The sequence below is a fragment of the Fukomys damarensis genome, unplaced genomic scaffold (genome assembly GCF_012274545.1).
Source record: "Fukomys damarensis isolate Sample0158 unplaced genomic scaffold, DMR_v1.0_HiC HiC_scaffold_19, whole genome shotgun sequence".
In the NCBI taxonomy this organism is placed as follows: Eukaryota; Metazoa; Chordata; class Mammalia; order Rodentia; family Bathyergidae; genus Fukomys; species Fukomys damarensis.
This window is the reverse complement of record NW_022900931.1, coordinates 17,458,874-17,483,871: the sequence shown is the minus strand read 5'-3', so window position 1 is coordinate 17,483,871 and position 24,998 is coordinate 17,458,874. Positions and strand designations below refer to the sequence as shown.

General features: G+C 36.8%; 2 protein-coding genes across 6 annotated transcripts in view; one reads left to right on the top strand and one right to left on the bottom strand.

The window, feature by feature from the left end:
- Slco1a2 (solute carrier organic anion transporter family member 1A2) overlaps positions 1-24,998 on the bottom strand; it is a 99,280-nt gene that overhangs the window by 52,558 nt on the left and 21,724 nt on the right. The window lies entirely within an intron of this gene.
- Iapp (islet amyloid polypeptide) overlaps positions 20,441-24,998 on the top strand; it is an 18,532-nt gene continuing 13,974 nt past the window's right edge. For both annotated transcript variants that reach the window (XM_010615712.1, XM_010615719.1), the window contains exon 1: positions 20,441-20,520. In XM_010615712.1, the coding sequence (XP_010614014.1) occupies positions 20,441-20,520 (80 nt within the window). The remainder of the gene's footprint in view (positions 20,521-24,998) is intronic.

Genomic DNA, 24,998 nt, shown 5'->3' with positions numbered 1-24,998 from the left:
AGAAGAAGAAGAAGAAGAAGAAGAAGAAGAAGAAGAAGAAGAAGAAGAAGAAGAAATACTAAAGATGGTGTCCAGCTTTCTGGCTTGGTACTGCAAGTAATTGAGATGGAGAACGCAGGGGAAGAACAGCACTGAAAGGAAGAAATAGATCCATTTTCAACATGATGAGTGTGAGCAGCATGTGGGTCACAGCTAGGTAGTCTAGTGGGTAGTCAGACGTGAGCTTATGGCTCAAGAAAGCTGGAGTTACACATTGGTGAGTCATCGGCATGACAGAAAACTATGGCATCCACATGCAGAAAAGCAGAGACATTGGATCTGGGAAAGGAAAGATGTGATTGAGCTGCTGCTTTGGAGCTCTGTAGACACAACCTTTGCATCCCATCAGGCCCACACTTTCTTGATCCACTGAAACATGATTACTGAGTTCTCTCGTATCTCTTTAGCACATTTGCAAAACTGACTATTTCCAGGTCTATGATCAGTTCTTCTTGCACAGAGAGCAATGTATAGAATTCATGGCAAGATCCTTTGTAGAGCAGGAGATGAATAATTATGCATATCTATTGGTTACAGTCACCTCAATCTGTGTAAAAATTTTATCAAAAGAACTTTTCCTTTTGCTTCTCAAGTTTAATTTGTTTTACAAATTTGAAAAACTACTTCAAGATTGATCTTTAAGAATAAGATCAATAATATCTGATAAGTGGGTGTCATCAACTTAAGAATAAGATCAATAATATCTGAGAAGTAGGTGTCATCGACTTGCCATTAAGAATGACTTTATTTCTTTCACTGTCTCTGCAGGATGTGAGAACATTTATTCTGGGGAGACCATAAAGGTTGCATTCTGGCTTGGGACTGTAATAATGTGGCATGATAAATCGCTGATTCCAGTCAGTGATGAGGATTGTTTCACATTCTTCTTTGTTTGAAAATTATGTACAAAAGGGTCACTAAAAGTAGGAACAAGCTAGGCTTTGTTATTATAGAGTGGTTTGGCAGTTTTCTGTATAGAAGAAAGATAGTGCATGAAGGCATTGATACTGTCATAAAGTTCAGTTGTCAGAGTGATTGAGGAATATACTTTTAAAGGGCACAGGAACTCTAGAATTTCTTTGGATTGCCCTCCTTTGTGGACTATTTCTGGAGGCTGTAATATTGATTATATAGGACCTAGGTGGAAGATTAAGTTGATATTCTCCAAATTGTTGGTTCTGTAAGGACCAATGTGTTTTCTGTCTTGGATTTCCACAGTTACACAAGGTAAAGAATTTTCACTGTGATCAAACTTTGACCCTTTACACATAGGTATGCCTTTCTAACCTATTCAATTAATGAAACTTAGCTATCATTCCAGAAGAACAAAAACTTCTCCTCCTGAGGCTGTTTACAGCATGACAGCTTCAGTGTACTTTCCAAACACTGGGCTCCACTGTAGTGGCTTTTTGCTTTGGAGTAAATACTGAGTATCCACTTGTAACTCAATTAGGAAAGTTCATTTTGTTTTCATACCAATGTCCCTTTCTTGTGTTGGTGTTTTAAAGGTAGTTATGTGTGAAATATTTTTAAAGATCGAGGATTAATGCCCAGGAGGTTAATGTCCAACTTTCTAGAACACTATTGTCAAATGAGTAACTGGTCATGAGGGCACCACTGTGCTTTGCTGAGAAGACCTATGTCCCCATCTCCAGACACTTCACTACATTTTGTTGATGTTTTGATATATTATTAAATTCCAAAGCATTAGTGAAATTTATTTTGAGGACATACTGGTCCTATATTCCCTCCTCTTAGAAGTAAAACAGTATTTTTGTTAGCTTTGAGCCCATCTGGGTTTGCAGAAGCCATGATATATTATTTTTTCAGCTTTACTTGAGTTTATTGGTACATTTTAGGGATACAGTACAGTTACATTTATTGTTGGGATCTTGTACCTCTATGTGATATATTATTGATTAGACTTGTGCTTTCAGAGAATTCCTATTAGGATTAGAAGATTTTCAATCAGATGAAACAATAGTTCAATCTCCAGGCATGTTTGACACTTATTTGTACTCTGGAATTCCAATTCTGTATTCCTTCGAAAGTCTGAACTCACAGGTTTCCAACTTGAATTGCCCCATCCCACAAAATTATTGGTACTTTAGGGATACAGTACAGTTACATTTATTGTTGGGATCTTGTACCTCTATGTGATATATTATTGATTAGACTTGTGCTTTCAGAGAATTCCTATTAGGATTAGAAGATTTTCAATCAGATGAAACAATAGTTCAATCTCCAGGCATGTTTGACACTTATTTGTACTCTGGAATTCCAATTCTGTATTCCTTCGAAAGTCTGAACTCACAGGTTTCCAACTTGAATTGCCCCATCCCACAAAGGTTGAGAAGAAAATGTTAGTGAATAGACCTAGAAAATACACCCAGTCCTTTGGGAATGACAAGACTTTGAAAGATATATAACATGAAAAAGATCGATCGATCCCCTCAAGACCTTATTTAGCAAATAAGGAAACATACATCATATAGCATACAGCATGCAGAGCACTTAGTAAGGCACACACATACACACACACACACACAATGCACACATGTGCACACATCATGTTGCCCACAACCAGAACACTCACTGAAATCCTTGATTCTTGGCTAGAACATGTCTTCAATGTCTGCCTGCTCATCTGTCCATCCTCGTGCCAGTTTACAACACATGACACTCCTATCCAGAAATTAATTGTAAGATAGTTTTTATATAGAATTCTACTCATTTGATCAGCATCTTTGGGTACCACTTTTGTTTTGATAACTTCTATTCCAGTATGACTTTGAATATAGGGGAAAGTTACAAGAAGTTAAATTTCTGTTTGACAACTGTTTGGGTTTGCTGCATTTGATCTCTTTCTCTACTACCTGTCTTAAAGATAGATGATAGATAGAAGACAGATACACTTTTCTTGAATAAATGGAAGATATGTTCTCCTATTGCTATTTCTGTATTTTCTAAAAGAAAGGCGTAATAATTGGAAACAATCAGCAAAATCTGAGAATCATTGATTCAAAATTAATATTTAATCTACTCTTTGTATTCAATTATGTGTTCTAATTATATTGATTGTCCAATAACATTGTTTCTGCTTTTTAAAAGATGGCTTGGCCCCCAGTTCAAAACCCTTCTTTCTGGCTCCAGAAGATGTTCTAAGCTAATTTTTTATTTTCTTTGGAAAAGCTTTCAAATTAACCCCTTCCTCAGAAAATTCTGCTTCCTTTCAGATTCAGTGATGCTCAGAAACTAAGATATAGGGATATATTATGTCTATGTGTATCAGTGAATATAAATAGAGAATATGAATGTAGGTAAATGTCCAGATTTTTAAAATGAGTTCATACTGTTGCCTCCAATTCCAATCCAATACCAGAGAGCACAGTGTGGTTTTCCCTATTTCACACATGAAAATCTCATCGCCATCCATGAGAACTATTTCTCATCATCTTCAATCTATTTATTTATTTTCTCAAGCCTAAAATGTGTAGAAAATAATTTTCAGAATTTTCACTTTTAAAAGCAAACATACCAAGAAGAATGTAGCTTTGGCTTATAGCTTTGCAGCTAAAACTGACGTACAGTGAAACACAATTTTAAGTACACAGTTCAGTGAGTTTTGAGAATTGAATCCACCTGTGCCCCATATCCTTATCATGATATAAAATATCTCCATCATGTCAGAAAAGTTCTTGAGCCCAACAATGCTGAGTGCTAAAGTCTTTGGGGATCTTTTCAATGTATATTTTTAAAAATAGTGTCAAAAGATGATTTGACTCAGAACCTTAGAAAAAACAGTGGAACATATTATGGTGCACACACCAATTTTTATAAACAATTTGTAGCAGTGTTATGATATTAATTATCTAAATAAAAGTAAAATACTAAGAAGAAACACTAGCGTGTGTAACTCAGGCAATATATTTTCTCTTGTCCTATCTGGGGTCTACAAATTATTTTAAGCAGCTTCTTTGGTGACTCATGCTGATCTACAATAAAATAATCTTCTCTCTTGAAATTTTTATTCTGCTTTTTATTACTGAATCCAGGTGATTTCAGTTGTCTGTCATATATTTGACTCTCAAATGTAAAACACCATCATTTTATGTTTCCATATATTTATCATTAAATTCACAAACTTTCTTAGTTTGTATAAGCACAACAAAACCTGTCAAAGTCCTTTTGCCACCTCTGAGATTTTTAGCCAGGAATATCCTTGTAATTCATAGCCAGATGTGGGATTTGATCATGTCTGTTTTCCAGCAGTTTGTCCAATGTCTTTTTTTACTCACTAGTTGCTACTATTTTGCTTTTTAGTTGTGTTTTTCTATTTGCTTCCTCCCCCCCAGAAGTTCAGACTATAGTTGGATTCAATAAAACAACTGTCATTCCATTTAGCAAAAACATGGATAATACCCCATTACTCTTAACACCTTCCCAAGAACAGCAACTGATGGCTTTGCTGTTTAACTCCTTCTCGTGTATTTGTAAAAGTCTTTATGTGTTCATGTGCATGATTTTTGTATTAGAAAGGTTATTTGGGCTATGTTATAAAGAAAGAAGTTAGATATCTAGAGAAGTTTTGAGATAAAAAATGTTAGAAGAATATGTATTCAATGCATGTTACCATCTTACTAAGGAAAGCAAGCCTGTCTATTGAAAGGAAATTAGTCAAAAACATGATGGAAGATAAAAAAAATAAATTTAATATAAAAAGTTAAAAGTTATCATATTAAAACAAGAAATAAAATACAAGAAAGTAAAAAGATTGGTAAATAACATTGATTGCTAGATTTAGGGATGGAGTACATATATATGTTTGTAAAGAAGTTAATCAATATCATTACATGGGGCCAGAGATTTAGCTCAGCGGTTCGGTGGCCTGCTATATATATATATATATATAAAATATAATTACATGATTTATTCCAGAAATGTTCAATAGAAAGGAAAGAAGAAGAAGATAAGTTGATGTATATGATCACTTATTCTTTTGAATTAGGATCCTGGACTCAGTAATATGTTAAAAGGGTAAAGAAATCTACACATCAGGCTAGTAAGTATAGAACTGAAATTATGCACTAAGAATCAAGTTCAAATACAGAAGGAAAAAAAAAGTAAAGTGTCACTAAAACCATAAGAAAGTTCAGGTGAGGAAAAATATGATACAGTAAAACATTGACTTAAAAGATCAAAGAATTAGACCAACATAATAATATTATTATTAAGCAGAAAATATTCAGAAGTATTTCCTGGTGGTAGATACCAGCAGGGGAGGAGTTTCTTGAGGTGACAAGATCAATGAGCAAACAAATACAATGACTATTGATTTAAAGTGAGGGAGTAATCGTAATTATCATCTCGAAGATGATAGCCTGAAAGGATGAGGCACAAAGACCCAGAGTGCAGGAGATCTTAAGTCAATAATTAATATTTAGCTCTATGTCACAATAAATAGTGAAATTTTCCTGGGAACCAAAGGGAACAAGCAAGAGTAGTCTCACGCGACATTATTTTCTAATAGAATTTATATTTCCCAGCCCTGAAACACAAATCTGGGTAGATCTCACAAGTAATGGGTCTGTGAGGAAGGAAAGATCCACTAGAGAATAAAGCAAGTTTCTTCTACTTTTAAGGCTGTTATCTAGGAATATCAAGTTCCCTGAGACTTGAGACCAGCAGGTAAGGAATATGGTTACGGAGCAAAGTCAGGGCTACAGTTGCACAGCGAAGGCAAGAGAGAATGTTTGGAATTTAACGAGTCCCGGGGCATCTCTTAGTTTGCACTTGTCCAAATGCAATGAGAAGTGAACAAATGAAGCAGCCATATTCTGAGGCTTTGCTAATACTCTTAAGAGTCAAAATCACCCCACCCCACCTCCCACCTACACCAACAGGAGTGCTGGACTGAAGTGAAAGCAAATCTAGAACAGTAACAGAGAAGGGAAGACAGTGAGCTCCAGTTTTTCACCTCAAGATTACTTCATCCTGTTCACCTTACTCTTGCAATTTCCCCAGAGCCTACACATTCATTTTCTGAGCTGCCAGAAATATTGGTTACTTCTGACACACATAAGAGCCCCTCCTGAGGAATGGCTTTTGGCCACAGGCAGCTGCTTTCCCTCAAACGTGTATGAAGGAAGGGGCACCAATGTCACTGACATAATTACAAATACACAGGCCTTTGGCCACATCCAGGACACCTCTGGAGGGCCAAGGCTTCCCACACTATGAGTCAAGGCCTGTGTTATAGCTAAGTGGCAGAACATCTTCTCACATGTTCTCCTGCATTATGACTTCCCATCATCCTCACCAAAAGTGAGGCTTGTATCTCTACCTCCTTGGAGCTGAGAGCACACTGTATGATACTTTTAACCAACACAATTTGATAGCAGTAACATTCTGCCAGTTCTGGACATAGCTCTTGCCTTGGTCAGCTCAGATTTCCATAACAAAAGGCTATAGACTGGATGACTTGAATAAGAGAAATCTATATCTCACAGTTCTGCATGCTGGGAATTCCAAGGTCTTGGTTCTGGCAAGGTAGATTTCATCCTGAGATCTTTGCTCTTGCCTTGGAGGTGGGCACTGTCTCACTGGTGAGAAGCTACAGAACCTCTTCTTTGAGTATTGGTACAGGGAAAGAAAAAGAGTGCAAACTCTCCAGTGTCTCTTCTTTTATAAAGGTAAATCCTGGGACACCAAGACCTTATTGTTTTGAGTTTTTTGTTTGTTTGTTTGTTTTGTTGAGACAGTCTTGTTATGTAGTTCAGATTGGCCTTGAACTCACTATGTAGCCACTATGTAGTTTGAGGTCTGCCTCGAGCTCACAGTTATCCTGCCTCAGTCTCCTGAATGCTGGAATTACAGGAGTGCACCACCATGCCTGGCCATCCCAAGGCCCTATCATGATCTAAGTTAGCCCTAGCTGGCTCACAAAAAGTTCATCACCACATTGTCACATTGAGTCTTAGGGGTTCTACATATTTATTTAGAGGTGCTATGAACATTCATTCAGTCTTTGACAACACTTAATTGGTCAAGTAAGTGTCTGCTGCTTCTTATCTCTTGCTTTGTTTTCTTAAATGTTAATTTTTCAGAAACCAGTAGGCATACTGTCAGAAATGAAAGTGAAGTGAAAGAACCATGCCCTGGTGTTCTTGTGGATAGTCCCAGTTTAGCTCTAAAATGACGGTGATGATCAACTTCAGGCCATGTGAATGAACCATCTTGGGTAGTGGTGGTGAACCAATAGCATGCATGCTATTTGTTTTTCTTTGAAGACAAAAGTTAATGTATGAGTTCTTTTTTCTAAACTAAAGTCTCAGCATTCAGGTTTAATTGCAATGTTGGTACTTTGCAAAAAGTCAGTGGGTTTTGGGTTGTAGTTTGGACACTCATCTCTAAAAGGTTCGCTATCACTGATGTGGGGTATAGAGCCAGGTTAAGCCTTCTAATACCTCCTAACCAAGTTGTCACTTGATTAAAACATCATGAAAAATAAGCAAGAACTCGAGGCAAGTCAACCAGTAGAACCATTAGAGACAATATTTCTCTAAAACTGATCAGATAATGTTACATCCCTATCACAAAATTCCCTAGTGGTACCTACAATGGACGTTTGATGTATTAAATCCAGTTTTTTCTTGAAGAATTCTGCCCAAGAGATAACCATAATATTTTACTGGGAAACGATGGTATTTATTTTTATGCTTCTCTGACTGCTTGCTGGCTGCAGTACAGCTGAACTAAGCTTAGTTTTCCTCAACCAAAGTCGAGTTTAGACTTATGGTTTACATTTGGAGGCTCTGGACGAAGGCATATGATATACCTGGATCATTCCCTCCCCACTTGGCTCCTCAGCCCAACACTGGAACATTGTCCTTTCTTCCTACATTCCATTAGTCTGGGGAATCTCATGGCCAAGTCCAGAATCAAGGCAGCCTGGAAGAATATCCACCTGTGATGGGAGGTGCTGAAAAGCCCCATGAAGAAATGCGTAAGTGGGTGATTTTATTAAGGAAAGGAGGAAAGATTTAGGAAAAATATTCTAGTCTCTCACAGTCTTCCATTGTGTTCACAATTATTCATTTTCCTCCCATGCACAACATATACTCGTGACTCGTAACTCATATCTACATCAGATCCATAAGTAGATCCTTTTTCTTCATCCTTTGCTTACATCTTTTTCTCTACATCAATACACGAAACAATATGTCCTCTTTGACACCTAGGAATCTTTATTTCCCTATTTACCATCTATAAAAATTTGGGGACCCAAGGATCTTTTCCATTTCTTTAATTAACATTTCTTTCATCTTGCCTGAAAGCACATTTGGCAACACAACATTTTAGAACCTTTGTTGCCCTTTTAGGAATTTGTTTGTAATGAATAAAATGTGCCCCAGAACCATCCAAAAAATCTAGTTTGAGGCATATCTTTGTTTCTCTAGATTGAAAAACAGATATTCGAGCATATCAGGCTTCCCTGGGACTTTGCGTTGTATTCAAATGAAAGTATCCACTAGGCATCATCTTTATCCATTCAGAAGTCTTTATAAAGACTGATTTCCCCTGAGGTTGTGCCTACAGAGCCATCCTTGGGGATGTTTTCAGTTCTGAAGACATTTGTTAAGGGTTATACCTTCAATGTGATGAGAAATGTTTTCCAACCCCTAATTTCTGTTATATTCCCTTTCGATTCTATTTACAAACAAGACATTTTAGAGCACATCTCTTTTTGTAGTGTCTTAGTACTTGTAGTTAGAAACAGCCAGCTAATACTACATCGTTTCTGCGCCTCACTGTCTCCCTGCTGGAATAGGGATGGTCTGTGCACCACTCTGCTACAGAGAAGAAACAGGGAAGCAAAGAAGAAACTATTTCCATGATAGTGAATGAGGGAAACCCTGGAAATCAGAAACAACATAGAGTGTCAGAAAGACATTCTAAAGAAAAGAGCAAACAAATTTCAATGTCAGCCCCATCCCTGGAGTCAGGGACCTGGCCAGGAGCAGGGGACTTGATGCTGCCAGCAAAAGGTAACTGGGAAAGAGCCAGCCACACCAATCATAGCAGCAATGGGATGTTCTACCAACAGCAGAATCCATGGTACTTGCAAGTCTTAAATCCAGTTTGCACAGCTGGCTGGTATGAAAGTGACTCCTCTGCTCCAAAGAAACTACTTGCTTTGGATCTCCACAATCCCAAATCTCAAGCTACTAGCCAGTGTTAGGCACCATCTTGTTTTAGGGTCAGCAGCCAAACTCTGCCAGAAACTTTGGGCCAGTGTGCACCTCACTGGATGGGGAAAGCAGCCCCTCTGCACCCTGACCTTCACTATAAGCCACTATAGCCTAAATCCTAACTGAATTTGCCCTGAGGGATCTAAAGGCAGCTCCTCCCCTGCTCCCCACATTTTAACTACAGCCACTGTTCTAGACTCTCCATTTTACCTCTCCAGTCCATTAGGATGGGTAAGCTCTGCAGCTCCAGCAGCCCCAGTGTGTGCTGAAACCAGTGGCTTCCTGGAAGGAACTAGGGAAGGTCTCCTTAGTGCACAGCCAAGTCACAGCTAGAGTGGCCAGTGTGGACCAGAGCAGCCAGAGCCTGTGGGTGGGTTCTCTTCAGCTGAGATCAGCCATTTTGATTACTTGGATACGAAATACAAGGAGCTATTTTCTATGTGTGCTATAGAAAAATCTCCAAAGCACCCAGAAAAGTACTGCTCTGCTAGTAAAAACATACTAAATATTCATTGAATGAGTGAATGAATGGACAGTGATAGCCTCTCTGAAATAAATACATTATCATTTTAAAATTAATAACCAGATAGCCTAAGTTCAAAATATTCCTGTGAGTCGGTGTGAATAACATCTTTTCCTGCAGCTCACAGTTTAGAAATTAAATAAGCTCTGACTGAATTTTTCAATTATGATGTTATTAATACATAGAAAATTACATAGTTGTAAGGATTATGTGAAAATAACAGCTGAATTATATGCAAAAAGTAATGTTAGCTAAGTATTTTTCTTTTAGTTAGACTGATGTCTAACCAACATAAAAATGTCAGGTGGTAACGATTATAAATTTAGGAGCAATTCGTTCCTAAAGTCTCAAAATAGTGAATGGTTTCAGCCGAATTACAGGCAGTGGCCCTGTAGCTCTGGTTAGGGACACTCTTTAGGGTAGGGGAACTCAAAGTATTCTTTCATGCCACCCGGTTGTAGATAACACAACTTAGAGAAAGGAATGTAATTCAGGCTGGCGCCACCTCAAAGAATTGATTTTCTTGAGTTTTTCATAAGACGTCATTAGTTTGGATTCATCAACTGCTGGTTAGATAACAAGACGACATTCTATTTTCATTGCTCACCAGGCCATAATTCCGAGTTTGTGGAACTTCACCTGTCTTCATGTTCATCATAGTACTGCAAAAAGGTTTTTGGTGAGACAGAAGAATAGCAATAGATGAAATTTACTCATGGACTTTTTGTTCAAAACACCATTGGCATTGCCAGTCTTACAGAGAGTTAGTTAAGTGTATTTGGTGCTTTGTTAGTACTTTACTTTCAGCTGGGCTACAGGAAGCAGTTGCATACCAGATGTGATTTAAACTAACTCCAAAATATGACCCTCCTAGGGCTAAATTCTGCATTACTCTGTAATAAAGCACTGAAGAGTTCTTGTTAAAATATGGCTTTCATTTCAATAAACATGTATAAATTAGCTGACATTATGTTCACTACTATCAGATTATTTTATATACAGAAAGATGCTTGCTCAATATGCACAGCAAATATCTTATATGTGCACTATATATGTGGAATATAGAACGCCTAGATATACTGTGACAAAGTCACACACATGTGCATGAACAGACTCACATGATGCATGCCTGTCATCTTTTGAAAGTTAAATTGTCATTGCCATTTATGTTTCCACACTTAACCTGCACGAGCGAGACATGATGGGCTAAATCTACGACACCCCTATGGACACATCTTTTCACATCTTCTCTTCTCCCTTTCCTTCTTACTTCCTCAGATATATCCCCTAAGCATCTCTTTGCTTCTTTCCAGTGTGACAACACCCAACCTAAGACATTATTCTGATTAAGAGACAGCCGATCCTCTATTTCCTTCCCAGAAAAAAAAAATGCATATGCTTATACATCAGAGGAGAAAGCCTTCAATTTAGTTATCTTCCTCAAGGAGAAAGGTGTTAATTGTAGCCATTTCCTTCGTCAGGGACACAAAGCAGAACAGAACAAAAACTTGCAATTCCTTTCAAGTTATATCTTCTTGGTGGTCAATTACTCAGTGCTTATACAAAGGGATATCCAGTAACGCTGAAGAAAAGCAAGCGATCATGTGGATCAAACTTGTTCCTTTTGCCTGGTGAGTAATGCCCTTTAAATCTGATTAAATTACAGTAGAGCAGGGAAAGCTGGCATTTTCATACATTAATTCATGTATTTTCAAAATTGGATAAATCTGAACATTCATGTCAATTAGGAACTCTGGGTGAAGAAGTGTCATTGTAGGTTCACCAATTATAAAAAAAAGTACCACGGTGGTATAGGATGCTGACGATATTAGAGGTTATTAACATTGATATAGGTTGATAATATTAAGTAGAGAGTATATGAAAAATCAAGACATTTTTTAAATGAACCTAAAACTCCCATAAAAACAAAATTCATTGAAAAAAATGGGGAGGAACGTATCTTTCAAGATGATAAAGCATATTTGAGTTACAAAAATCACTGTTGGCCTGCTTTCAGCCATCAAGGAAGCTATTCTGACATAAGCAAAGAAGAAAGATAAGTAAGCAAAGAAAACAGGAAGGGAGGTGAAAAAATAAAGAGATTGGTAAGAACATTGAAGTCCCAGGTTTCCATTGTCCCCAAAGCCTTCTGAAACTCTACTTTTCCTGCTTTGGTTAGAGGACTCGACAATTTCTCCCCTTTGTTTAATCTGGTTTAAATTAGATTTCCATCACTGGTAACCAGAGGTCTGAGTAACACACACTGCAAGCCAATCGGATCCATCTCATTGCCTTCTACCTGGCTATATATGCATCCTTCCTTTCCCAGAAGCCACGCCTGAACTTCAACTTGAACTATCTTGCAAGAGTGAAACGTTGTCTAAAGCAAGTCCTCAGACTTGGCACCTTCTGAGGCCTTTTGTGCTTGTCTAACTACACCTCTCAAGTCTCCTCTTGAGTCGCCATAGTGCACCCCCTACGTCAGCCATTTTGTATTTCCTCCAGATCGTCAAGCATCAGCCAGTCTGGAAAACTTTGCTTCTGTGCTTCCCTTCCTTCTCAGTTTGTTTAATATCACCTGGACTTGACCTTTCAGGAGGCCTAATATACCACACTGGCCTAAACTGAAACTCTTCTGGGTAAATTCTTCATTATCATACCTTTAATTGCTACATGTTGAATACCTTTAATCTTGTTATACCTGAAGTTCCATCAAAGAAGGAACATAATCTCCCTGACTCACCTCTGAATAAGCTGATACCCTCCGACCATTACTCAGTTCAATGCCTGGAACAAAAGAGATGCCCATTAGGATTAAGAATGAAGAATGAATTTTGAATGAGTCCTTTCTACTTCCTAATATTTATCTCCTGTATTTATACTATATTTATACTGTGTGTTTCTCATACAAAAGAGACAATCGACATTTAAGCTTGTGTGTTTGACTTATTTCATTTAGGATTATAGTCTCAAGGTACATCTGTTTACCAAAAATGTCTTAAATTTATCTTTCTTTATGGCAGAATAGTACTTCATTCTATATAAACACCACATTTTCTTTACCCATTCATGTATTCATGGGCTATTTCCAAGATTTAGCTGTTATAAACTGTGCCACTATAAACATGGGTGTGCATATATTGCTGTGATATGATGGCTTTAGCTCTTTGAGGAAGGTACTGTATCTGGAAGAGGAATAGCTTGGGGAGCAATGGGGGAACAAGAAGGAAAAAGAGATTGAAAGAAAAAAAGAATTGAAGAAAAAATGGCAATGGACCTTTTGTAAGGGGATTGGAGGGAGGGGATGAGAAAAAGATTAAAAGAAAGAATTGAGATGTGTTAGATACATGTACAAATTCCCCTTGGTGAATATACTGATTGTGTACTACAAATATGCACTAATAAAAAAGAATGCATTTTTAAATGGAAGTGAGTTACCATTTTCAGTTATCAAATTATCAGTTTCTTTATATAGTACTCAAAATTGAGAAAGATCTTTCACTCACTGATGATGAAAGTATATAAGATGCTATATTTCAATGACAAGTTAGAGGTAATTACCAATTTTTAAAAAATGTACAAAATAAATGCTAGCAATCCCAGTTCTATAAAAGTTGAACTTAAGAAAAAACACATAGGCAAAAGAATACACAAAGAAATATTCACTACAGCTTTGTGTTAGTAAATATTGAGGAATAAAACTAAATGTCAAACAACATGAACAAAACATATATATTCCAAATAAAATGTGGCTACTTAAAATCATGAGATACAACTTATTATTGGCATGGAAAAATGTTCCTGACACATTTTGAAAATCAGAAGCATATCACAAAAACTGGAAATGGTATGACAGGTCCTTAGATCTGCATGTAGATAAACATAAAATAAATGTTTCGAGGGATACTTATTGAAATGTTATGCATCATTACTTTTTGGGAAGGGAGATCAGTTTGGGCTTTTGTTTATAATTATGAATGCATAATCTGTCTGTGTCTCTTTAGTGAGAGCATACCGAGTAACATAAGACATTTCTTCATAAAATTGCTACCATGAGCTCATGATGTTCCTCACACCTCCTGAACTGCTTTGTACATATTTCCATTTAAAGATCACCTAACTGTACAAGATAGGTATTGTTATCAACATCATCAGCAAAGAAATATTTAGAAATTTAGAGATACTAATTTGCTTATAGATATAGAGCCAGAGTACAGCCCACTTTCTTGGCTTCCATAGCCCTAACTTTTAACCATCATGCTAAAGCAGCAAGGTGCTTAAACACGTACAAGGTACTGTACTAAGTGGGGCACGGTGGCACATGCCTGCAATCAATCACTTTGGGAGGCTGAGGCAGGAACATCATAAATTCAGGCATAATCTGGGCAATGTAGTGAAAATTTGTCTAAAAAAATACCTAGGGTTATAATTCTTTCTGAACCCCCTTAGATTCAATCTTCAGTAACACACACACACACACAGTCCTGGGCTCAGACACTGGATAAGAAGAAGTTGGCAATTGATAGCCCTTATTAGCAAACAGTACAGAAACCAAAAGATAGTAAATGTTAACCATATAATGAGGCAAAATATGTTCCACAACACGAGAGGCAGCAGTATGGAGGCCACAAACTTCAGGGTATGCTAGCAGTAGAAAGCAAGGTGTTGGCATTCATTAGCACGGTTTCTCAAAGAGTCATCTACACTTTACCTGCAATGTATTCCTGGACTCATCGCATTGTTAGATTCTGTCTAACAAAGGTCTCACTCTTCTCAGGTGATTTCAGATGACCTCTGGAAGCATCATACAGTTGCTATTATGCATATTTTTTGGATAGCTCATGGGATTTATAAACATAACTAGCACAATTTCAGAGCTTGGGGATGAACAATTGATAAAGGGGATATCAATTGTATCCAAGGCCCCCAAATATCCAAGATAAATACCACACAAGCTCGCCAATATTCCCTGAGCCTTTGGGTCCCTGTGGAAGGGTTTGAAATTGTCTGTACAAGATTTTCTCTTGGGTTTCAAAGGAGGCCAGCAGTTGAGATCTAAATGAAATATTAGGCTAAGCAAGAAGGTATCAAGATGCTTCAGTGCCCATAGTCTTGGGGAGAATATTAGGTCTCTCATTGCATCAGCCTTGGAGCCTCAGATGATCTACTGGTTCATTTCCTAGATGGACTGGCTAGCCTTGGATCTCACCGAGCATTTTAGTTTAGATTTGTGTCCTCAAAACCAAATTGATTTCGGGAAATGCAAAGGGAAGAAAGACTACGAAGGGCAGATGGTAGCTGTTCTACCACAATTGTTGAGAAAATTCTATGAGACACAATTCTATAAGACTTAAAACCACTGCAAGCTCTACACAGCATTAATCTGGAAACTCCAACTGCAGTGTCAGTAAAATGTTAATCAACTGAATTTTATTTTTGCAATACCATATCATTACTTTATTTCCCTCCATTCACCTAATTTCAAAAAGGTCATGTGATTGAAGGACTCTCTAAATTCAGCATTGTATTTTAATCTTCCTATTAAGGGCACTGTTAAGACCGTGTGTCAGTGTATCTCAAACACCAGCCATCAGTCAAAATTACCTACATTTGAACACACATTTTTACTTGTCATCTATTATTTGTAGATACAGTTTTGCTTCTGTGAGCCTCCGAAACTCAAAATATTTGCACAGAATACATAGGTGAAGGCTCTTCTGCCCACAGCTGAAAGCAAATGTAATAAATACTTTTAATCCATCTATGCTGAAAGATTAAAATAAAAATGATCTTTCCTTGTTTAGCTGGTTCATTGTGTGGTAGATTGTTCCTGAAAGGTCTAAGGGGAGGGGTATGGGAGGGTGTTTGCAAAAAAACAAAACAAAACAAAACAAAAACATTTCAGTGAGCTGGGTGATTTTTCAACCAGTCAATCTATGCTTAAAATGAAACCACTAATCTTAAAATGAATTTTTTGGCATACTCCATTACACTTTTTAACCATGCTTATAAAACAGGTAGACTTCAACTTTATATGGTACTTCTATAACTTATGCTAAAACATAATTACAGAGTATTCCATTTCAATTATTATAATGTCTCATTAAACAGCCAAATCCTAATCAGAGTTCTTTCAACTATACACATTACTACTTTAAACTCCTGTCTGTAGTTAGATCCAACCGTGGCATTCATAAATAGTACTTATAAAGAAGCAGTTAATTTTATCACATCTACTCGTGTTAGAAGCTACTCAGGATGACACTGAACTGCAATATAGTTCAGATATTTAAAAGTGCTCCTAAAACTGAAGCAAAAGAAATTATATATTTTAATAATATATATCAATTATATACATATATGTATATATCAATTATGTGTCATAGATGCAAAGATAAGATTTTAAAGAGCTAAAGACCTTTTGAGCCAAGATGAACCATAATATTACATAGAGTAAAATCATTTTAGCTTAAGGATTCTCCTCTGTGTAAAGTTAATGACATCTTTCCATGTTTTTTTGGATGGCTCTCAGTGGAAAAACTAAAAGCAAAGCTCAGAAACTGTGGTAGGAGATGATCTGTGATCTCCCTGGTGGACCTAATTATATTGTTTGTTCTCCTTTTGTCTCAGCTCAAACACAAAAGTCTCCTGCAGACAACTTGGTGCGTTTCCAACCTCATCTTCCAATGCTATCAAATCAGAGAGAGGAACCAGGGCCACAGGAGTTCAGATCCATGTGGGCTTCTCTTACAGTGAGAAGAGGAACGCTGCTGGTGAGTCAGTAAAGAGGGAAGAGCCAAGGGAAAGGCCGGTCCAGCGGATCGTGTTCTGTCATTTTCTGATGAAGACTAATAGTCAAATTCTCCAAACTTACCTGGCCCTGAATCCCAATGTTAGCTACAATAAATAATACTCTAACTTCTTTATAACTCTTCCAGTTTGGAATACTCTAGTGTGCCCCGCGTGTGCATGTCACTTGCCTTCTCCTTGCCGCTCCAGCATGCTTTGAAAAAGTTGCTTAACCTCTCTAAGCACATGGACACTCATCTGTAAAGGTAACATATCCTGCATATCAAGGCATATGAAGGTAGAGACATTCTGCAAAAGTGCCTCAACACAATGCCTGACATAAGGCAGGCTCTGAACAAACAACCACCTCAGTGTCTATATCCTCCTTCCCTACAAAACTAACTTGTGCACTACACTTGTGACCCGCAGCTTCCTATTTCCCTGGGAACGTTATGTCAACTGTTATCCCTTTTGGCCCCTGACTCTGAACTCTCCTTTCTTCTGGTTCCTGAAAAATTAACTGAAATGCACTGGGCATGTAGCTAGTAGTAAGTCCCAGACATACTCTGCATATTACTTTAACCCACCTCTAACTTTGCCTAGAAGTATTAGTCTTTCTCCTTCCCTTGATGAATTGAAACCTCTTCCTGACGTTTTTCACAGGAGGATCCATACATAGTCACACAAAATATGAATACCTGCTTTGTGCTTTTAGAAAGTATGTGTACACGCCATCTTCCAGAAAAAATCCCAACTTAATAAGACTCCATCTTGGAAAGAAAAGAAGGATGAAAAGAAGGAAGGAAGGAAGGACAGATGAAAACCAAAATAAATAATTCTTTCAGAAAGAGGAGGGAGACCTGAAGCAAGACCACAGGGAAGATAATTTTAAAATGAAACAGAACAAAAAAGAAAGCTATAAATAGCTCCAAAAGAAAGATGGATGGTACATCAATGAAACAAAAGCAGAATGCTATAAAAGAACTTTCAGAAAACAAAGCCTCTTGCAATTTAAAAATGTGATTGCCAAAGTTGTTTTTATTTGAAAGTTAGTGGATTGAATGAAAATTTCTAAGAAATTTTAGAAGTTAAGGAAATGAGAAAAAATTATAAATAGTAAAAGATTAATACATCTAATTCTGAAAAGCCTTCTGGAAAGAAAAGAAAAAAATAGCAGGGAAAAATTACCAAGAAAAAACATTTCCCAGAATTGAAGGATACAAGTTTGTATACTGAAAGACACACTGAGGTTTTGAGCTGGGTCAGTGAAGACCCAACCCAAAGCATATTGTCCCACAATTTCTTTTCCTAGGAATGAAGAGAAGATCCTAAGAAGTTCCAAAGAAAGAGGTTTTTTGTTGTTTTTAGTTTGCAGGATTGGGGCTTAAACCTAAGACCTTCACACAGATTTATATCCCTAGCCTCCTCTTATGCCCCTCTTTTTGTTATCTGCCTTTTAAAATTTGATACAGGGTCTCCTTGAGTTGCCAAGTTGCCCAGTCTGGGCTGGAATTGTGATTTTCCTGCCTCAGCCTCTCAGAGTGCTCAGATTGCAGGTGTGGGCCAGCACACACTGTGTAAAGAGAGGTTTATAAAAGCCACAGAGAATCTAAAGTTGCTTTTCTCTGTAGTTATCTTATCAGTTAGACTACAATAAAACAGTACTTTCCTAATTCTGAATAAAAATAACACGGTAAGAACCACATACCTAAATCCACTTTCAACCAAGAAAAGAGAATAAATATATACTCAGGAAAAGAAAAGCTCTTAATCTTTAATGTGCCCATTCTTGGGAAGCTAGCAAGGCAATTTCCATCAAAACTCAGGGACCTAACTGAAAAGCTGAAACAGGTTTTTCAAAGCTGAGGAAAGGATGAGAATATCTCTTAGTTGGACAACAGTAGGAAGGAACAGCTTTGTAGCAATCTAAAAAATAACCAGAAACAGTAAGTTCGAGGAAAAGCAAGAGGACAGAGGCTGCAGGAAAGAGACCTCAATGGAGTAGACAGGGAGCGAGAACAGTGGAAATAAAATAGTAACACGAGGTGAATATCATGGTTTTACTGCTCTCTGAGATTATTTGCAACTCTAAAACTAAACAATAAAGAAGAGACACATATTAATTTTAAAAAGTTGATTAAGAAAAGAAATAAAATTACAATATATTACTGGGTTCAGCCGTGAATGGTCTTCGCGCAGTCACAAAAACACACACAGTCACAAGGAAACAATGACGCTTTCCCAGTACCAATGTCATGTTAAAAAGACACAGAGGACAACCAGAGGGGACTGGACGTAATTATGTATCTGTTTAAATACTGACAAATAAATTTGTAGATGTAAATTTGTTGTTTTTATGTCTCTGTTTTCTTCCACATGATTTTAAATGGCTTGTGTCTCCTCTTTTATTCTTTAACGAATGCACAGTAATTTTACAAATTGTTCAGATTCTTGCCAAAAGGAAGTCCAGGAGAGGCAGGGCAAGAGGAGAGGGGAAGGGGAGGTAAGTAGAATTCAGTGCAGGCACCTAATCGCCTCAATGAACGTAAACATTGTACATCATGAACGTGAGCTGAGATGAATAATATCAACAAGAATGAAAGCGGGGAAAGACAATTTAGAAGGAAGTGAGGTGGCAGGAAGGGGAAGTGAATTTTATTTTTATTTATTTATTTATTTTTCTCATTGAGTTTATTGTTACTTGTTAGGTATACAGTACAGTTACATTCATTATTGGGATCTTGTACCTGTACATGACAGGTCCTGGTTCTCGTTTTTTCCCCTGGTCCCTGCCCTCCCTTCACCCGCTCCTTGGGAAGTGAATTTTAAAAAGAAAGAAACTAACTATATCCTGGACATGTACCTATTTCCTAAGATGAATGTAAACTTCCCATACTACAAACATATACTGGTTAAAAAAAGAAAGAATGAAGTTCAATGTAGTTGATTTCTCTTCTGTGTCCTTTTTTATTACACATTACCATGATATTTCAATAAACTTCAAAATGTCCATGGTATTAATCTGCGGGGGTCATTTGGATTTGGTTTTACACCTCCTCCATATCTCTGGCTTTCTTCTTTGCATATAAGCACATATATTGTTATTCCTAATCACCTTGGATCAATTCCTTACCGTAACACACATTTAATCCTTGGAAATGGACTTGTAGTTTACAAAGATGGAAAATTCACACTTCTGCTGAGTTGACACACCATTACCTGCACACAGACACTTTGTATCTGTTGTGTTAATATTTACTGATGTGTTAAGGTAATAATGGCCCATCTGCTTCTGCTATGAGGCACCTTTTGGCTATAAGGGTGGAAATTAAGGACAGTGTTACTCAGCGACAAAAAAGGGGTGACAAATATATAAGGGCTGGATCACTAGCCAACAAGTAGGGGCCAAATACTCCGGTGGATGCAAGCTTGGACTCTTTTCATAAAGCTTCCTTTCCATCAAAGGCATTTTCTGATATTCCTGATACTGAAACATTACAAGGTAAAGAATTCCCTGTTTCTAGAAAAGTCTTATTGGAGAAGGAAACGCTGACTTAGTGTAAAATATATGGTTTATCTCAAAGAGAGGTTAAAGATTTGATGCATTATAATATTAATTTTCAGATTAGAGAAGGGAATGCGGAAAGTGAACATTTTGAAAGTATTTGAAAATAGAATACCATTCAGGGATTTTTTAAAGTCAATACCATTGAGATCCCTTTAAATTATATTTAACTTTTTTAAAGAATTAGGCTGTAACTAGAAATTACATCTCTCAGGACTGCAGGAAATTTCTTGATTTCAGGACTGACATTCTTTTCAGAAAATCTGAGAAGCGATGTGCCTCCTAAAGCTTCCTGTAGGCCTCCTTCTTCTCTCTGTTGCATTAAAGGAGCTGAAAGCTACACCCACGGCAAGGTCAGTATCTTTACAATCTTGTTTCTTCTGCATGGGGTGGGAAAGTGAGAGTAAAGACTGCTACATAACTACCCTGGTACCACCAGAATTCTACTAAAGCATGCTTACTACAAGTATTTGAAACTACTCCATTGTTCCTGAATTCCGTGTTCTTCAAGGAATAATGTCAGTGGCTGCTGATTCTCTCTTAGGGAACTTCTGACAGAAGGAATAAATACAAAAGTTCCCCTGTTGTCAAGAAACCCGCTCTCGGAACTTAGAGGGACAAAGCCAAAACGTGCAACAGCAAAAACTATCAGGTAGTGATTTCTACTGTATTAACCTGATTCTGAAACAAAACGGAGAGATTTAAGGAAAACATATTTTATATCAGGTGGAATTTTCTTATATATTTACATAGGTTTTCTTCCTCAAGGGGTCCTGGAAATATCTAAACTTTTCCATCTTCTTCTAGAAACTGAAGTATATAGAGTAGTCAGAGTGGTAAATTTAAAGTGTTTAAGAGGTTAGCCTAAGAAGAACTAGTGAAAAGGCTCTTTGCGGCCAGGGGATTCACTCTATATTGTTAGCAATTCTGTTAATGAAACAGAATGATAACAAGTTATTTTCTGTGAGGTAATTTCTGAACTGCTATAGATATAAATTAATAATGCGTAAGACGTTTTTAGCACGCGTGCCCCATCAGGATTTCCTAGGAAGGCTTATTTAAAGGTGTGATGTCATTTAGGAAATTTAAGGAAGCCTAAAAATCTATGCCAGGTGAAATGGTTAGCAAGAATAGTAAAAGGAAAATGGTTAAAGAAAAACCTTTAAAACTGCAATTCTCTGTTTATTTAAAAGATCTTGAGCCCTCACCCCCACATCTGACATAAATAAAAAAACAAGAATTTGTTGGTGCTTAAATCAGTTTCACTCAATGTAGTTTTGAGAAATCGATCTCATACACTCTTTAAGACCAAGGGAAATTAGGGTTATCTTTGAAAAGACTCCTTGAAAAGGACTCTTCTTGTTAGAATCATTGTCTTCTTGTCTTTATTTTTGTTCTATATTTTTCCAGGTAGCATGTAGTGTGGAAAGGCGATGTGTAAAGATGTGTACAGGAGCTATGTATAGTAAATAGCAAGAACCATCAGAGAATTCTCTGTGTCATTTCAGGGCTTATCTACTTGACAGGATGTTTTTCCCAGAACTGATAGTAATTTTCAATTGTCTTTTTCATGAATGAAAGTTACCTTAAGGCTGTTGGGAAGTTTCTGATAAAGAGAACACTTGAATCATGGTGGGAAAATTAACAGTATTATCTAGTCTATCTATCAATATCTTGATCTTTTCTTTAATTAGATGTAGACATTTGCTAAATACATTTACCACATATGTCTTTGTGAACGTATGATTCTTATGAGTGGATCTTCACTCAGAAAAAGAATAATCCACAAGATTACCTAATATCAAATTGCTCCACAAGCTTTTACTTTGAAGTTTTACTAGGTATTCTTAAAAGGTATTCTTCAAATTACTTTTTTATATTTTTCCTGAAATCAGGAATGTCTGGTCACTTTTAAAAATGGAGGATGATTTACCATCTCAAACTGTATATAATAGTTTAAAAATCTCATAAAAACCTAAGAAAATCTGTAAGAAGTGTTGAAATTTTAAACTCCTTAAAGACGAAGTGATGGATAGATGTCATTTTCTTCATGAAATTCAATCATCTCACTTGAGATATTTGCAACTTACATACATGTATGTGTTGAGATTTAGAGATGACAAACTGATATGCCAGAAAGTAGGTTCATCACTTTCTACTCATGACTAAAGCAAAAAGATCACACACTTTCCCACTTCTTTACATTCTCTTACTAAGATCTGCCTAGAAGATAATCAGAGAGGAGTCAAAAGTACAGTTAGCTAAAAGTAGTCAGTATCAAGCTGCTGAGTGACGTTCACCATAAGTCCCTATAGGAGCTTACACACCTCTACATATGAACGCTAAGGCCTGCGAGCAGGAAGCCATTTAAAATTGTCGAAGCCCTTGAAACCAGGATGTTTCCAAAGAGACAAGTCTAAGAGTGAAGTTTGATTTATTGGTGTCACTGGCCAACCTCTCTCATAGTCAGTTACCTCTACTTGTGTATACTTATGTCTACTTATGTCTACTTATGTCGGTACACGGTCAGTAGCTTGATGTTTGTTCCTAGTGAGGTAAGAAGACAGGACTTAATCTTCTAGGGTCATCAAGGAGGAAAAAACATGCCTGAAAATGGAAATATAATGTCTTTCATTTTCCACATCAGCCATATTTTCTCATCCTAATGACTCCTGGGGTGAGTGTGTACATACAGAATAGTATGTATAGATAAAGGATCTTGCTTAGGAAAATAATCTCACAATTATGAAATAAACATAAAAGCTCTTATTTTTTTTTAACTTTTTTTTTCAATACCAGGGATTGAACTCAAAACCTTGCCCTTGTGAGGCAGGCATAGTACCACTGAGCTAAATCCCAGCCCTCTTGTTATTTCCTTTGTGGAGAATAACAACACTTTTGGATAACTCAAGTAAGGTAACATTTCTCCTAGAACAATTTTAAATCCTATAATTAACATTACAAAGTATTATCAAAGTAAAGCTGGCATATGGAGTATTTTACAGTCTGTTCCAGGCATTTGTCAAACACATCTTTGGACAATTCCCTGGTTTGACCCATGATGTTCTATTAAAGTCTGTCAGTTTGTAGTGTTTGGGCCCAATTTCAATTCCTGCCACTATGTTCAGGAAAAGTTCATATTTTAGAATTTAATGTCCAATATTTGGAAATTCTTGTTCATCTCCTTACACCATTAAATCATTCTTTGAAAGTACAAAATGGTCATGGTTACTATACCTTCAAGTGATGTAATTGAACAGGGGTAGTGTGAATAGGATGGATACAGATAAAGAATTTAGGTCTCAACATGGGTTTCCTTTGCCTGGTTGCTTTGTCAAAATATATTTTTACTCAATAAATACCCAATTCACATGACACTGGCAGAAGAGTTTTCTGTATGTTGAAGAAAACAGGGCAGGAAAAAGCTGGGGAAAAATTTTCACATGAAATTTTGAACATTTGCATTTAGACTATTTCTTCATAGAGACAGAGATAATGAAATATTCCTTCATACAAAGGACATGCATTGAGATAGCCCCAAGTTATATGTATTGACTCACTTCTGGCCATTAAGTTTTTAGCTCTGTAACTACCAATTTCTACTGTATGTATATCTAAAGTTTCATCATATTTTAATTTCCATGAAGCTGAAAATTAAAGCATTTTCTTAATAATTAGCAAGAAGTAAGTAATGTTATTGCTCTGGATTCATCTACAACGCCATCTGGAAAGCTCCTTGTTATAGTTTGTGACTAGAATGTAGGTCCATGTCTGCTATGGGCTTGATCTCCAGCCCACAGTGCTATTCAGAGGTATCGGAGGCTGTGAGAAGTAGGCCCTAGTGGGGGATTATACATTATGGGAGGAATGTTCACAAAGGGGTTTGGGGACCAGAGTCTCTTTGTTCTGCCTCCCACAACCATTATATGAGCATCTTGCTCCCCCATGCCCTCACAGCATGGTATACTGCCTCACCACAGGCCCAAAAGCAACAGGGCCACCTAACCATGGACTGACACCTCCATGACTGTGAGTCAAAATAAACCTTTCCTTTTCTGAAATTTATTCATTCAGGTGGTTTGTTTGTTTGTTTGTTTGTTTATTTAGAGAAATGGAAAGCTGTCTTATACACACATTGAAACAAAAGATGGTATAAAATGTAGAGTTGATACAAATTTTTAAAATACAAAAGTTTAAATTGAAGTGAAATTTTAAATCAGAGTTGTGATTTCTAGCTTCTTTTTTTGCTTAAAAATGTGCTGGATATGAAGGCCTTTGATATGAAAAAGTCTTTTGATTTTTAAAAATTAACTTAGCTCTATAACAAAAACTGTTAAAAGCACAGGATCCATGTAGGTAGCAGGAAGGTGGTTATGATAAGAATAAGAAAATGCTAAGAGTAAGAAAATGCTAAGAGTAAGAAAACTCCTACACTGCAGAGGATGCCTGAATGGGTGACAAACTTGATTTCCCTTGAGACTTCATAACATTTGACATTCTCTCTTCCATACTTCATTACATTTTATTTTATTGGGGTAAAAACACTAAACTGAGCTCTACTTTTTAAACAAATTTTTAAGTGTATAATGTATTATCATATAGACACAGTGTTTTACAACAAATCTCTAGAGCCTATGGATCTTGCTAGATTAAAACACTTTGCCCGTTGATTAATTAATCACAATTTTTCCTCCACCGGTTGTTGGTAAATATGATTTGATTACCTGATTCATGAATTTGAGTATTTTAGATATTTCTTTATATTTGCAGCCTTGCAGTGTTTATCCTTCTGTGACTGGCTTTTTTTTTTTTTTTTTTTTTTTTTTTTTGG